Here is a 15303-nt window from a genome sequence, read left to right on the forward strand (position 1 = left end):
ACATGACAGTACCATCTCTCAATGTGATGATGTGCAGATGAGCATGACTGGTCGTGCCATAGTTGGAACTTTTGCAAGAAATGCCTGGACCATTTCTGGAAGTCACAGTGGATGTGGTATGAGTGTTGAGTATGTGGTGTCATGGTAGTTGACATGGCAAGTGTTTGGTGCATCAACAAAGGATGTCAGTGGTAGGACTGAAGAGATGAGGGCTGGCTGTTGGTGGCAAATGTTGGCATGCCAGGGAGACTTTGATCTGATTAAAGTGATGGCATATGTAGAGTGCAGTGTGAGTGATGTAAGTCACTAATTTATTGGCCGGGTTGAACTTCGAAGAATGTGGGCAGTGCGGTGGACATCGGTGGTGGATTGGGACCTGTGAGGAGGCAGGAAGGATAATTACTGATCCGTTTCAGGCTATGGTTGACATTGGTTTACACAGAGATGTCATCACAGAGTCTGGCATTGCTACGGTGATATATTGGGAAGAGGTGCTGAAGTTGTCAGTGGCAGTTAAGGGTGAACTATGCAGTTGAAAGTGGCAAATTCTGGGTGTGGCATTGCAGAGCATTGTCAGTATGTGTAGATGTGTTGAAGTCAATTGTGAAACAAGGTGGATGTAACCAGTGGGTGTGGTGTTGCCATGTGAGGATCAGCAGCGGGCAATGTTTGAGCTGAGTGGCAGTGAGTGGTATGCAAGAGATGTGGTATGCGAGAGATGTAGTGACTATGTGCTGTACAGCTTGAGGGGTGTTCCTGGTGATGCCAGGGGTGGGGCAGCCTGGTGGTGAGGTAAAATGCTTTCTACCAGTGGGTGTGTTTTATTGTGTGTCCAGGATTGTTGACAACACAGATGCTGGTTGGAGCAGGGAGTGTGGATGATTGGACATAGGGTGTTCATGACTGGTCGGTGGGACTGGTGTCATGCCTGATGCAGCAGTCTGTGTCAAAGTACAGGAGTGCAGCATATTATGCAGCCAGCATGTCATTGAAGTGGTTATGAATTCCATCCATAGGCCCGGTTGTATAATGTGCTTAACAGAGAATATCCATATGAGGTCTCGGGGTGATAATAGTTGTAGGGTGCAGATCATGGATCAGTGCACTGTGATCAGCGAGCTGGAAGCTTTGTGCAATTGAGGTGCCATAGGTTCATCCATTATCAGTGGGCTGTCAAGTGGTAGTGAGTTAGGCCAAAATGTGGTTCGTTGGAGGTGATGAGGCAGGTTGTGTGATTGAAAATGCAGTGCTTGGAAGTGGGATGAGTGAAGATGGAAATCCCACAGTATACTCATTGGAGTCAAAGTCGATGAGAACATTGCATTCATGTGTGCAGTCAGAGCTGTGAAGACTGGTAGCAGTCAATGTCCATTGACTGAGAGAATATTTGCTTCTTTTTAGAGCATTTTGGTGACTAGAATAGTCTTCTTGGGTAGATGAACCTGTTGTGGGTGCTGTTGGGAAGTCAGCTGCTTCAACATGGACCTTGTAGTGCATGAGGCATTTGTCATTGTGGCTGGAGCTTACTGTGCCAGGTGGTGGTGATGACATATGTTGCCTGGTGTTGGTAGAAGCGGTTCTGCCTAGGTGTGGTGTGGTCATCGGCATTCTGCGCATACCCAATCTCAGTGTGCCCTATGGTGTTCTGTGCAGACTTGGTGGTGACTCAGGTGATGATTTTCTGCACAGGTGCAAGTGAGTACAGCATGGGTCGCAAGGAGGTGGGGGTTTGTTGATGTTGTGTGAAGGTTGCTGCACCAACAGGATGCAGTGATGTCAGAGTTGATAGCAGTGAGGCAAAGTTTGTCAGGCTTGGCCACTGCTTGGAAGTAAGCACACTGATGCTGCAGCATAAGACTGTCAACATTGTTGTCAACAATATAAATACATTGTCAGTATTTGATTGAATGTTCTTAATGTAATTGTTCATTTGTGATGCAAATCATCACAAATTAGTTGTTGACAATTGCAGATCAAGCTTGAGGTCATTCCAGGTAAAAGTGAGTATGCTTCAGATTTTTCCATGGCATAATGAGAATGTTCAGAATCCAGGCAGCTGGCAGTATCAAAGGCAGGTCAAATAAATTCACAGGTGGTGCAAAAGACATGGCATCTATGGCAAATGAACATGACTCTGAGTAGGCTGAATGTTGCAGTTCTGCAGTTTCATGGTGTTTTGCTAGATGAGAACAGTGATGAGATGCCACAGAAAATTGTTTGTTGCTCTCGATTGTTTGGCTCCACAGTCATAAGTTGAAGCATTGTACTGGAGCATATCACTTGTACAATTGTTCACTGTAGGTGATTGGTTTAGAAACACTGCACTGTCCACAACAGGAACTGTTGACATGGCATGTGAATTTTGGCACATGGAGGTTACTTGCAGATCACATTGTCATAGTGTAGAAACTATATCAGCATGAAAATTACGTCATATGTGGTTGTTGCAAATTGTCAAGATCACCAGTGTGGAAGTAGAGTATGATGTGGATAGGATATAAATGAGGTATGACATGGTACAGTAGACTTCCACTTTATTGGACAAATATATAAACAGCTAAAAGACACACAACTGTTCACCATGGATGTCAAGAATGAAATGAAGCCTCTGGTCAAGTCACAGGTATCCTATTCCCATCATATAAGCAATGGATGTTGTAGTGGATGTCTCCACACTAATGTCATCTGCAAAATAAATTAACCCTGCTTATTGCCTATTACAAGGAAGATAATTTATGTATATGAGGAACAACGGCAGACCTAAGATTGAGCCTAAACCCAAATGTGAATCCTCCCCACAGAGGAATCTCCCATGATTACACTGATTGAATTACTAACTAACTTCCTGCATTCTTTTTGGTAGATATGACATTATCCATTGGGTGGCTGTACCATCAATTTCACAAAATCTCAGTGTAGCTAGGATAATGTTGTGATTCACACAGTCAAATGCATTCAATATGCCACAGAAAATACCAACTAGTGCTATTTTGCTGTATGAGACTGGGTTCCACCTGCTTTTGCAGTGCAAGTGCAATTATTTTTAATATTATTATCTTAACTGCAACAAGTTGTGAAGAATCTGTGTTCTGCAAAAACAGATGGAACTAAGTCCTATTATCTGTCTGCAAATGTGGACACTTTATAAAGCATCACAAACCATTGTGTGATCATTGTTAACAGATTATTTGCCTCATGAAGTAAGATTCTTGCCTACTTATTTAGATACTCTGGCTGTTCTCTTTGTTCCTCTAAATAAGAATAATAAAGGCAGATCAATATTGCAGAGTTATGGCTGTGTTTTTCTTATTTCATTTTCCAGTTATTTTGTTAGATGTAAGATCTAACAGGTAATTTGTGTTTGTTTTTAAAATACTGTTTAATAGATACCAAAGTGAAGTTTAAGTTTCTTTAAATACTGAAGTTGCTTACCTCATCTAAAGGCAATTTTAACTCCATATTGTTTATCTAGGCAGCTAATGCAGATACTGAATGACCAATCATCACCATCTGCTGGTGAAGAGAAACTTGCAGCATTGACTGCAGGAGACCGCACTCATTGGTCAAAAACCAGGAAGAGGTATTTTTCTGATGGTGTGAACAAATGCTCCTTAGATACAATAGAAAAAGCAGCATTTGTTGTCTCCCTAGATGAAGAGCCTCTTGAATATGATAAGGTAAACTGACCATTACAAGTTTCTGTTATAAGTGACGCTCCTGTGTATTCTGTTAGCTACTCTCTAACATTAAGGTAAAAAAAAAGTACAGAACATGGGTTTATATAGGTGCAAAAATATTGAAATGAGTAACAAATCAGATGACAGACCCACAAGTACAGTTAAGGAATACCATATTATTGATAATGCTAAAACTGGGTACTCTTCATTGTAGTTTACTATTAATCCACAGTCCACGTAAACAACCATGTTACAACTCATGCGACATGACTCGTGCTTTCATGACCAGATTCCTTGAATTGTGTAGCTGAGGATTGTCATGTAGCATGTTATACAGGGTACCTCAGAAATACTTTTACAAGTTTCTAATACAAAACCAAAAAATAATGTATAAACAGTGTCTGAAATATATCACCCAGTGCATCGTGAACAATGTGATGGATATATACGGAAGGCCCACCAGGCAAAAATGACATGTGCTATTAAGTTTGTCGTGAATAAAGATCTTGTAGACTGCAGCAATAAGATCTGCTGGAAGAACCTGTGGACTTATCAGACACTCACATACAATAGCGTTCCATAGATTAATCTTAAGCTGCTATTGGTGTCTGGCTTGAAAATTACAATGAGGATTTTTGTCTGCTCACAAATGTTGGTTGTTCTGTCTCCTCCAAATTTTGCCCCATCTTCAAACAAGCCTGAACATGTAAACAACTGGTCGGAGATTTGTATAACAAACCATTGTCAAAAGTTATGCTGTGGTTGGTGGTCAGCAAGTAACAGATGTTGTAAATACTGGATATGTTACATGTACAATAACTGCCTATGAAATACCTTCCATATTATTAAAAGGATCACATGATATTCTAATGTGTGTGTTGGTAACTGGATTTTTCTAGTGATACATATGAGTGAATTTGGGTCTACCTCCATCCATACTTTTTGATATTATGGATTCTGTCTTAATAATTGGACAATGGTCTGGAAACTCATTCTTTTTACAGCAGTCCTGTTCACAGTCATTCCCATTTAATTGCTCTACAGAAATATAATTTTTTGTGTGTCCATGAATTGAATATGCTGCTATGGTTAAATGGAATATTTATGAGGACACTAGCTGCTACCAAGCATATGGAATGCTGAATAAAGTCTAAACTCAAATGCACAAACTTACCCCAAAACACATTGAAAATAAACTTTAATTAATAATTCCAAAACAAAGAATATTAGTGTTTATTATGTTTATAAGGACTTTATCCTTGTTTTTATGTGAGGAATCTGCTCCTTAAAATTTGTGAAATTTTTTAATGGTTAAAAATCATAGTTCAATCACATCTCTATGCTTACGTCAAAAACATGAAATTTATAGTTGCATCTTGATTATTGGGCTATTTTCAAGTAATTCCAAGAAGCTGTTATGTGGAACCATAGTTTCAAGCTTTAGAGAGTTCATAGCAATTGTGGAACCCAAAGTAGAGAGCTTTTTGTAAAAATATTTTTTGATATATCTTGCAGTCTTGTAATCCCTCTGGCATGAACCTCCATCTTTCACTTTCATTCACAGCTTTGACCTCTTGCCATTTTCCTGCCTCCAACATTCTTCCTTTTTCACTTTCCATGTCATTTGGATTGCAGTTCTCTCTCTCTCTCTCTCTCTCTCTCCTCACTCCCCCCCCCCCCCCCCCCCCCCTTTTCTTTCTTTCCCTGTGTGTGTGTGTGTGTGTACTCTGAAATGATGTGCTGTGATTTTAATGTTACAAATTTTCATTACACTTCAGGAAGATCCCAGCAAACTTGACAAGTTTGCTTGCAGTCTACTTCATGGCAAAGGCTATGACCGTTGGTTTGACAAATCAATTACTCTTTGTGTTGGGAGTAACGGACATGTAAGTAGTCAGATTCATACTTTCTCAAACTTAATTTTATGCATTAAAGTGTCCTGTAATTAAACATCATGATTTGAATCTGATTGTAAATACAGGGTTTTTATAATTGAAGTTAAAGTTTCAAAACACTGTAGAAATAACACCACCAGTCAGAATCACGTCAAATTGCATTGGAATATTATTGGAGAAGGGGGAAAACGTATGGAAGAAGGAAAAAAAAATGTTATCAATAGATGGCGCTGTATGTGTCTGAATATGTAAAACCTGTCATGTGCACAACCCACTGAGCTGATATAAACACACCGGATACACAGCTTTTCCTGGTTTCGTGTCTGCGACGTTTGCCATGACTGTCCCCAATGCACGATCGCACTCTGCTTGTAAAGCTGAATTACAAGAATGTTGACTGTGCACAGGCTGCTCTGCAGAAGTTCCAGACACTGAAAGGTTTGAAAAAAGGCATTGGTCTGATGACTGCCATGCATCTGGAGAAAATGATTCAGAAATTTGAAAAGATAGGTTCTTTTGGTGTGCAACCTGGTAGAGGAAGGAAACGAATTGATTTGACGTCAGTGGAAGCAGTGGCTACAGCAATGCAGGAGGAGGTGATTGGTGATGTGCAAACATGTAGTGCATGGAGAATTGCCCGAACATTGGACATACGCATGAGCGTAAAATTGTACAAAACATCCTTCTTTGCTATCCATTCAAAATTACGCATGTGCATGAGTTGCTTCCTGTTGACCTGCCAGTGAGAGAGACCTTTTGTGGTGTCACCGCCAGACACCACACTTGCTTGGTGGTAGCCTTTAAATCGGCCGCGGTCCGCTAGTATACGACGGACCCGCGTTTCGCCACTGTCAGTGATTGCAGATCGAGCGCTGCCACATGGCAGGTCTAGAGACACTTCCTAGCACTCGCCCCAAGTGTACAGCTGACTTTGCAAGAGATGGTTCACTGACAAATTACGCTCTCATTTGCCGAGACGATAGTTAGCATAGCCTTAAGCTACGTCATTTGCTATGACCTAGCAAGGTGCCATTATCATTTGCTATTTATCTTGTGATGCATGTACCGTCAGACCGATGTTCACCAATTATGGATTAAAGTTAAGTATTCCAGAAGCTCCGTACTTTTTTACTAGACTTAACTCCTTTAACTGTTCCAGACCTCATGCCAGCCTGCGTGAGCTTAAATGCGTGCCCTTCGGCCTCCCGTCCCTTTGCTTTAGAATTTCTTGCTTGCATGGAAGAGGACAGTGATTGGCCTTGGAAGATTTTGTGGACAGACGAAGCCCACTTCCATCTGACAGGATATGTCAATACCCAGAATTGTCGAATATGGGCAACAGAAAATCCATACGCAAATAAACCAGTATCACTTCATCCTGAAAAGGTCACTGTGTGGTGTGGGTTTACGGCATCATTTATCATAGGGCCATATTTTTTCAAGGAGATGGATGCTTCCAATCTTGTTACCTGTACTATCACTGGTAAGTGCTATAAGTGTCTTTTACACATTCGTGTCATTCCAGCTCTCCAACAGTGTGGATGTGTGGATGGGATCATTTTTATGCGAGATGGTGCACCTCTGCACATTGCAAATCCAGTTAAGCAGCTGCTGAAGTGCCATTTTGGAAATGCTAGAATTATCAGCCACCATTTCCCTACAGCCTGGCTGTCTGATCACCTGATTTTAATACATGTGACTTCTGGCTGTGGGGCATTCTGGAAGTCATTGTATTCAATGTTCCAACTGCAAACTTAGCTGCATTGAAGGCATGCATAGCACAACATGTTCTGAACGTGAACCCTGAAACACTTTGATCAGTTGTGGAACACGCTGTTTCTCAATTTCAACTTGTTGCAGAAAATGGTGGACAGCATATTGAACATGTTTTGCATCATTCAAATGGAAATTAATAATCCGATTTGACTTTGATTGATGCTTTTTATGTGATTTTTGGCCTCAGGACAATTAAAAAAAAATGTTTCCCATCTGATGTGATATGACGTTGCTGTGATGGATGGGCTATCACACCTGTACACCCATGCGGACAGAGTAGAACAGTTTTTTTAACATCAAACATACACCCTAGGCATTGTTGTATGATTCATTTGTCATTTTTAGTTCACCACTATTAAATTATGATGTTTACAGCACCATCTAGTGCTACATTTTGTAACTATTTGCTTTTCTTCTTCCATGCGTTTTCCTCCTTCTCTGATTATATTCCGCTTTAATTTGACATCATTCTGATTGGTGGTGTTATTTCTACAGTGGTTTGAAAGTTTAACTTTAATTGTAATCACCCTGTACTTGCCAGAAAACAGACGTATTGTAAGAAAAGTGATTCTGTACTGAGTTTATTGTGTATAAGATGTATAAAATTTGTTGTGAGGCATTATGCTTAGTTTCACTGGGGGTGGTGAAAAGTTCTTGACTTTTGCTTAACCAGCTTAGCATTCTGTTATCTGTCTTAACTGCTACATGCTTAATCTGAATTTGTCTGTGCCCCTCCAAAAATCTTCACATTTATCATCATTTATACTCCAGTTAGATGGGTAGATCACATAACTAATGATGAGGTATTGAATAGAATTGGGGAGAAGAGAAGTTTGTGGGACAACTTGACAAGAAGAAGGGACTGGTTGGTAGGACATGTTCTGAGGCATCAGGGGATCACAAATTTAGCATTGGAGGGCAGTGTGGAGGGTAAACGTCGTAGAGGGAGACCAAGAGATGAATACACTAAGCAGATTCAGAAGGATGTAGGTTGTAGTAAGTACTGGGAGATGAAGAAGCTTGCACAGGATAGAGTAGCATGGAGAGCTGCATCAAACCAGTCTCAGGACTGAAGACCACAACAACAACAACATACTCCAGTTAGTGCATTACTATTTTACAGCAACACAGTTATTATGATCAATGCTGAAAACTCTACACTTTTACGAGACAGATTAAAAGATGATGGAATGACAGAGGATTGTTGAAGTAGGAAATAAGAAGACAGAAAGGATGAAATGAACAGTCTGAGGAACACTACCATCTACATATAAAACACATACATGAAGCATTGGCATGATAATTTTCATTTTATTGTACACAGGCAAATACCACCTGTGAAAACACAATCAAGCTAAACAGAACAGGAAGCTCTAAGAGCATGAGAAGCTCATGAAAAACTGCAGTTGTCACATATTGATTAGTTGATTATTTCACTCCCATGCAGTCACTCCCTCCCCCTCCCTTCCCACTCACCTACGCAAAGTGCAGAGCATCTGATATATAGGGAAATGTTAACTTGATCTTGTGATCAGCTCATTATGTGGACAACTGGGTGGAATGGACACATAACTCAGTAGGTGTGACAGCTGGTTGGAGCCTGGAGGTCAGAATGTGCGTCGTTGGTAGGGGACAGTGTGACAGGAGTGTGAGGTGTTGGTTCCCTCATGTCATCATTACACCATCAGAAACTGGTGATAAAACCCAAGTAGGCTTAACCCCACCCTGTGGAGACTTTAGTGTACTTGCTGTTTCAAACTATATCAATTGTGTGTTCGTCTCTCTGTAGAACCACAAAGGGCCTGGAGTAGGGATATTGTAGCAGAGCGTGGTTGAGAGACTGGAATAGAAGGGAGAACTGATAGAGGTACTCAAGGTACCCTCTGCCACACACTGGTAGGTGGCTTGCGGAGTATGGATGCAGATGTAGATGTAGAAGTGTGACATAAGAACAGACTGCTAGTGCCTTCTGTGTGACAAGAAGGTGAGATCCATGATGTGATTAAGGAGGTTGATGTATCCATGCTATGTGTTCTCACAATGACTGTGCCAAACGGGAAAGCTGTGGCTCATCTGTTAGTGATGATGGGGCAAGGAAATCTGCTGGAATGTGCACAGGTTCACTGTAGACCATCTCTGCTGACAAGCAACTGAGGTCTCCTCTGAAGGCTGTTCATAGACGTAGAAGACCCAGGTGCGAAGCTTGAGTTCAGGTATCATTGTGGCACATGAAGCTGCCTTCTAAAGTGTGGTGCCATCTCTCAACAATGTCATTGCTTGCTGGGTGGTAGCTTGTGGTAAAATGATAATGCTAACTGCATAGTTTTGATAGCTCATTGAAAAGGTTGCACTCAAACTGTCACCCAACGTCTGTAGTCATGTGGAGAAAGCAACCAAAATGAGCCAACCATGTTTCAATGGATGTTCTAGTGCTCATATCAACAGATATGTTGTTGACTGGAGCAGCCTCTGCCCACAGTGTGCATCTGTCCACCACCATGAATATATATCTATAGTTTTCAGATGGGGGAGGAGGGATGGCTAAGTCAATCTGGACGTAGCCAGACTGAAGCCCAAAAATGTCCCATATTTGCATACACATGGCATCCAATCTTGTTGTGTTGGCAGTATATGCATGTGCAAGCCAAGGCAAGTGTATCTTTCCTGATTGAAAGCCACACAAATTGATCAGTCATCTGTTTGATGTAATATTGGCTCCAGGTTGTGGATGCTGTCAAAAACAATCTGCCTGAACTGAAGCATGATGTAAGGCCTTGGTTTGTTTCTAGATACATTTTGGTCGCAGGTTCGAATCCTGCCTCGGGCATGGATGTGTGTGGTGTCCTTAGGTTAATTAGGTTTAAGTAGTTCTAAGTTCTAGGGGACTGATGACCTCAGAAGTTAAGTCCCATAGTGCTCAGAGCCATTTGAACCATTTGAACATTTGAAGTTGTTGATCGGAAGACTGAGTATGGGAGAGATCATTGTAGTTCAAACCCAGAATTAGGCTGCTGATGTGAGAAAAGTTCTCAGCTACAATGTTATCAGCACCATGAATGTGGCAGATATCAGTGATAAATTGGCAGACATATTTGACATGTCTAAATTGTTGTGAGAGCACGTGTGACTGATCTTTTGGAACACCGACATGATGGGTTTGTGGTCAGTGTAAATGGTGACAAGAAGGGCACTAACAAGGGAGCAGAAGTGTTGAATGCTCCAGTAGATTGCTAAAAGACCCCTGTCATAAGAGCTCCAACATATTTGGCATGTGGCTGGGTTGCATGTTTTGAAGGAGAAAGTCAGAGGAAGCCAATTTCCATTCATTTTTTGGTGTAGTGCTGAGCCGATAGCATATTGGCTGGTGTCAACAACTAAAGCTAAGTGAATGCCAGGAGAGGGGTGAGCAAGTGCCACAGCATTTATGAAGCTATCTTTCAAGTCCTTGGAAGCAGTTTCCATTTGTAGTGTCCACTGGAAGGGGTGCTTTCCTATTGTGTTATGGCCTGTCAGTGCATTTGTGAGAGGTATTTTTGTTTTGGTGGATCCTGGGAGATGGTGATGGTGAAAATTAACCATGCTGAGGAAGTGCCTCAGTTGTCAATAATTCTGTGGCCTTGGAAAGGCACATAAAGTATCCAACTTCCCAAGGATGGGTGTGACGTCATATGCTGACACTAGACAGCCAAGGAAGGTTACCATAGGTATACTGATGATGCAGTTGGTCCCATTTGGTGTATTTCGGTAGTCAGTTAATCTCAGTTGCACCATCCTTAAGTGCATTTTTCAGTAAATAGTAGTGTGTCACTGAGGTAACTGAAACAAAAGGGAGGGCCCCTTAGAACTTCATCCAAAAAATGTTGCCATGTTTAGATCACATTTTTGAGCCCAAAAGGCATAACCAAAATTCAAACAGTCAAAACTGTGTTATCTCTGAGGTGAGGTTTAAGATATGTCATCATTTTCCATTAAAATCTGATTACGTGCTTTTTGGCAAACTAACATGCTAAAAGCAGTTGACCTGCTAGAGAATTTGTGAAGTCCTATATATTTGGTACTAGGTCACTATCTGAGGTTCTTTTTGCATTCAGCATCCAATAAGTTGCTGCAAGGACACCATGAACTGCCCTTCTTGCATACTAGATGGACTGGTGAAGACCATGGGCTGTCTGAATGGCGCGTGACTCCATCCTGCAGCATCTCTTCAAAAATGATCTCCTGTAGTCTTGTGTGTGTGTGTGTGTGTGTGTGTGTGTGTGTGTGTGTGTGTGTGTGTGCACGCACCTTGTGTGACTTCACAGTCTGCTGTGTTTCTGAGGACTTTTGCAGGCTGCTTTGTTATTCACATTCTGGCACCTTTAGAATATCTCATAACACATTATCCTCCATGCATATCCTGGTACTTTCATGCTTGGCTCTTGTGTAATGAGTCTGGATAGGAACCTGTGATGGCGGGACACCCACTGTGCCCTACGGTCCTTTGAGGCAGAAATACTTAAGTTGTCCACCCTGTGACTGGTGTGTGTTGTTGAATGACCCTTTACACTGGCCATAGTGTGACCATTGGCAGAACGTATCAGGCAAGCATTCTGTAAATCCGCAGTCAAAGCACCCTGTGTAAGGAAATCTGTCCCCAAAACAGGTTAAGTCATGTCAGTTAATACAAATGTCCACTTTCAGTGATCAGTGGGACCAATGTCAAACACCAAAGTCTTGTGACAGCACATGCGCATGACAGCTTTCTTGACTGCCATTACCATATTTACTCGAATCTAAGCCGCACTCGAATCTAAGCCGCACCTGAAAAATGAGACTCAAAATAAAGGAAAAAAAAAATTTCCCGAATCTAAGCCGCACCTGAAATTTGAGACTCGAAATTCAAGGGAAGAGAAAAGTTTTAGGCCGCACCTCCAAATCGAAACAAAGTTGGTCCATTGTAATATGAGACACAATTTAGGTCGAATGAATGACGATACAGCTACAGTAGTTTGGTTCGAGTTGTAAGCTTAGCAGTTAAGCTTTACCACGTAGCCATTGCTATGCGTCAGGCGCTCCGTCCGTATTTATACGGGTACCCTTCCTTTTTCACGTGCTTCGTCTGGTTTGAATCGATTGCTTATTTTGCTTTGATCTGATAAATGCTGTTTTCTTTGTTATAGGTGTTTGCGTCACTCTTAAGCTGAAAATGCATTACTGCACTGTGTCATGCATTGTTTGTCGCATTCTGATAGTGCGTGTTTATGGCCTGTCGCGGCTCGCGGCATGGCTTGCTTTTGTGCGCGCTACCGCCGCGTACAAATTAGGCATAAGAATAATATGAATATAAACATGACACGATACGTATATTCTTCCGCGTTTGCTGTTGTCTCACTCTAGTTTCGTAGTTTATTAGGCAGACAGGATTTAAATGAGATAGCAGCAAACACGAAAGAATACATGGCAAAATGTTTATATTCATATTATTCTTATGGTGAAGAGAATACTGTATGTGATTCAAATTTCATCAGGTTCCTATTAGCAACCATCTCTTCTCGCAGATACGAAAAAATTCAGAACATAGAGTTGGCCATATTGACAAACATCCCAAACAGTCTTGCCAGTCAGATTTTCGTGGTACACTGAAATTGTGCTACATTCGAAGATGAACAATACGAATTTGTATTTACTTCGTTGGATAATGTATGAAAATGCAGTGGTCGAAACTCACGGCGGAGAAAAAAAGCTCGTCTTCCACTTTTTTTAAAAAAATTTATTTACTGATGCAGAGGTTTTGGCGCCAGTATTTATCTTTGTGCCTACAAAGCATGCCTGCGAAGTGCTACATATATTCGACGGCAGAAGTTAGTTGTGGTGGCACGTACCAACATTTTTCATAACTTCCGCTTGCTTTGCACTCTATTCTAGGCTGCAGGCGGTTTTTTGGATTATGAAAACCGGAAAAAAAGTGCGGCTCAGATTCGAGTAAATACGGTAATGTGGCTGTACTGGTTTGTTTGGCATCAGGGTAGTAGATGGCTGGCAGTGTGCTGCAGTCTGTTCCTGTGTTGATTAAAAACGCTAAGCCTGAAGAATGGCCAGTCATGAACAGCCTCTGTGATGTAATGGAATGTAGTCACACTGGAGGTGACAGTATTGGAGTTGTACTGCAGTTGTCGGCGTGGTGAGTAGCTCTACATGGCATGTGTATCATAGGGCAATGATGGTTCTTCTGTGGTAGGTGCTGTGGATAGATGTCACAATCTGTTGTGCCTAAACCAGAACATGTTTGGTGTTTGACTGTGACATGGTTTCATGCATTTCATAGCCTTGTGAACAAAACATCTGTGAAACCAGCAATTATCTGTCTGAGGCATATCATAACTACAAGATTAGGATGGAAGGGTGTGGTATACACATGTGCTCTCTGCAGAAGTGATCCATAGTTGCAGTGTCTCTGCTTGGTTAGCTTCTTGATGGTGGTATGGGAGAGTTCAAATGGATGCCTTTGGCTGTGCTTGGCAGTTATCAGGCAGAGGTGGCATAGCAGCAAAGTGTTGATTCATTGGACTGGCCTGGAATGGATCAGCTGTAATCAGTAGTAATGAAAGTAGAAGCAGAATTGTCACCATTGGATTCCAAAATGTAGCAGGTCTGAGGTAGCTGTGAGAAAACTGGAGGGAAACATGAGAAGCTCTTGCTTATCAGGATGGGTTTGAGTCTACTTATGGGTGTGATAGGATCCATAGATGGTTTGGGAGTCAGGGGAGATGTGTGGGAAATCTGTTTATAGTAGGTCTTTGTTAAGTTATTCAGCTTAGGCAGTCTTCCAAGTATACTCTAATTTCTGGTGCAGCCCAGAGTTCCCTCATAATATTTTGGCTTTGTAGCTGCAGGCAATGATGTACAGGCATTGCACTGATGTCTCTGGTATGTGAGGCATACTCACACAGCAGGATGGGGCCACACTGCAGTCACAGCAGCCACCACATCTTCTCTACTACAGAAGGTAGCGCTGTTCCACCTGGTGTTGAAGTCTCGACCTATACTGAAGAGCAGGGATGGGCAGCTCACAAAGTGTTGGCTGCCCAACGTGGTCAGACATGTGGTGGTTATTGGTTTGCAACCCGGCAGCAGCAGAGTTATGGTGATGGATTTGACTGATGCAGACTAGGTGTCACATAATGTCCAGCTGGCCAAACAATGATGAGCTGGTTTGGCCATAGTTAAATACTGGTTCTCCCTGCTGATTCTTGCTGTGTACATTGATTAGTATGCCATGTCAAATCATCTGGAACATGTTGTAATTAGGTTTCAACATTCTTATCGTCTGTGTCATACATGAGAGGTAAGAGTACTCTGTCATCACAGAAGTGCTGTGAACCCCTGACCACGCAGTCCCCTTACTAGTTGTGACCAACTTAGTGGTGATCCTCTGCTGGTTCCAAGTCTCATTTATAACTTTTCCCCTTTATAGTAGAAACCAGGATTGTTGTGGTGGCAACTGTGGCATGTGTGTTGAACACAGTGTGCACTCTTTTGGCAACTTGGAGCAGCTTGTATAATGGCTGTCCTCTGGGAGCAATTAAGGTTAGCTGAACACATGGTAGCAATTGTAGTTGCCAGATGAGTAGCAGCAAAGTGTCTGAAAGGAAACTAGCATAAGTCATTCTGTGAAAATGTCTCCTGAATTCAGCTGGTGTTATGTGAGCATCTGATCTATGGGTCTCATATTTGCAAACATGATGCAGGAGGACTGCGAAAGCCAATGGGTGGAAAGTCTGTTGTTCTTGTGGGACTGGCATAGTGGAGGGACTGGGAGCACACTCACATTGGACTTAATATCACTAGACACTGCTGTGTGGCAATGTGAAACATCATTCTATGAGTGCATCACTGTAACTGATGGCACAACTGGTGTGGATGTCACTATGATGTTTTGAGTTGGATCAGTATGTGGTGCAGAATCCAGTGGCTGA

General features: G+C 41.9%; 1 protein-coding gene across 1 annotated transcript in view; it reads left to right on the plus strand.

Moving 5' to 3' along the window:
• Positions 1-15303, plus strand: part of LOC126098652 (carnitine O-palmitoyltransferase 1, liver isoform-like) — a 201462-nt gene that overhangs the window by 136654 nt on the left and 49505 nt on the right. Inside the window, exons 8-9 of the mRNA XM_049910601.1 lie at positions 3473-3677; positions 5456-5563. Coding sequence (XP_049766558.1) covers positions 3473-3677; positions 5456-5563 — 313 coding nt within the window. The remainder of the gene's footprint in view (positions 1-3472; positions 3678-5455; positions 5564-15303) is intronic.

The sequence above is a fragment of the Schistocerca cancellata genome, chromosome 1, assembly GCF_023864275.1.
Source record: "Schistocerca cancellata isolate TAMUIC-IGC-003103 chromosome 1, iqSchCanc2.1, whole genome shotgun sequence".
NCBI lineage: Eukaryota > Metazoa > Arthropoda > Insecta > Orthoptera > Acrididae > Schistocerca > Schistocerca cancellata.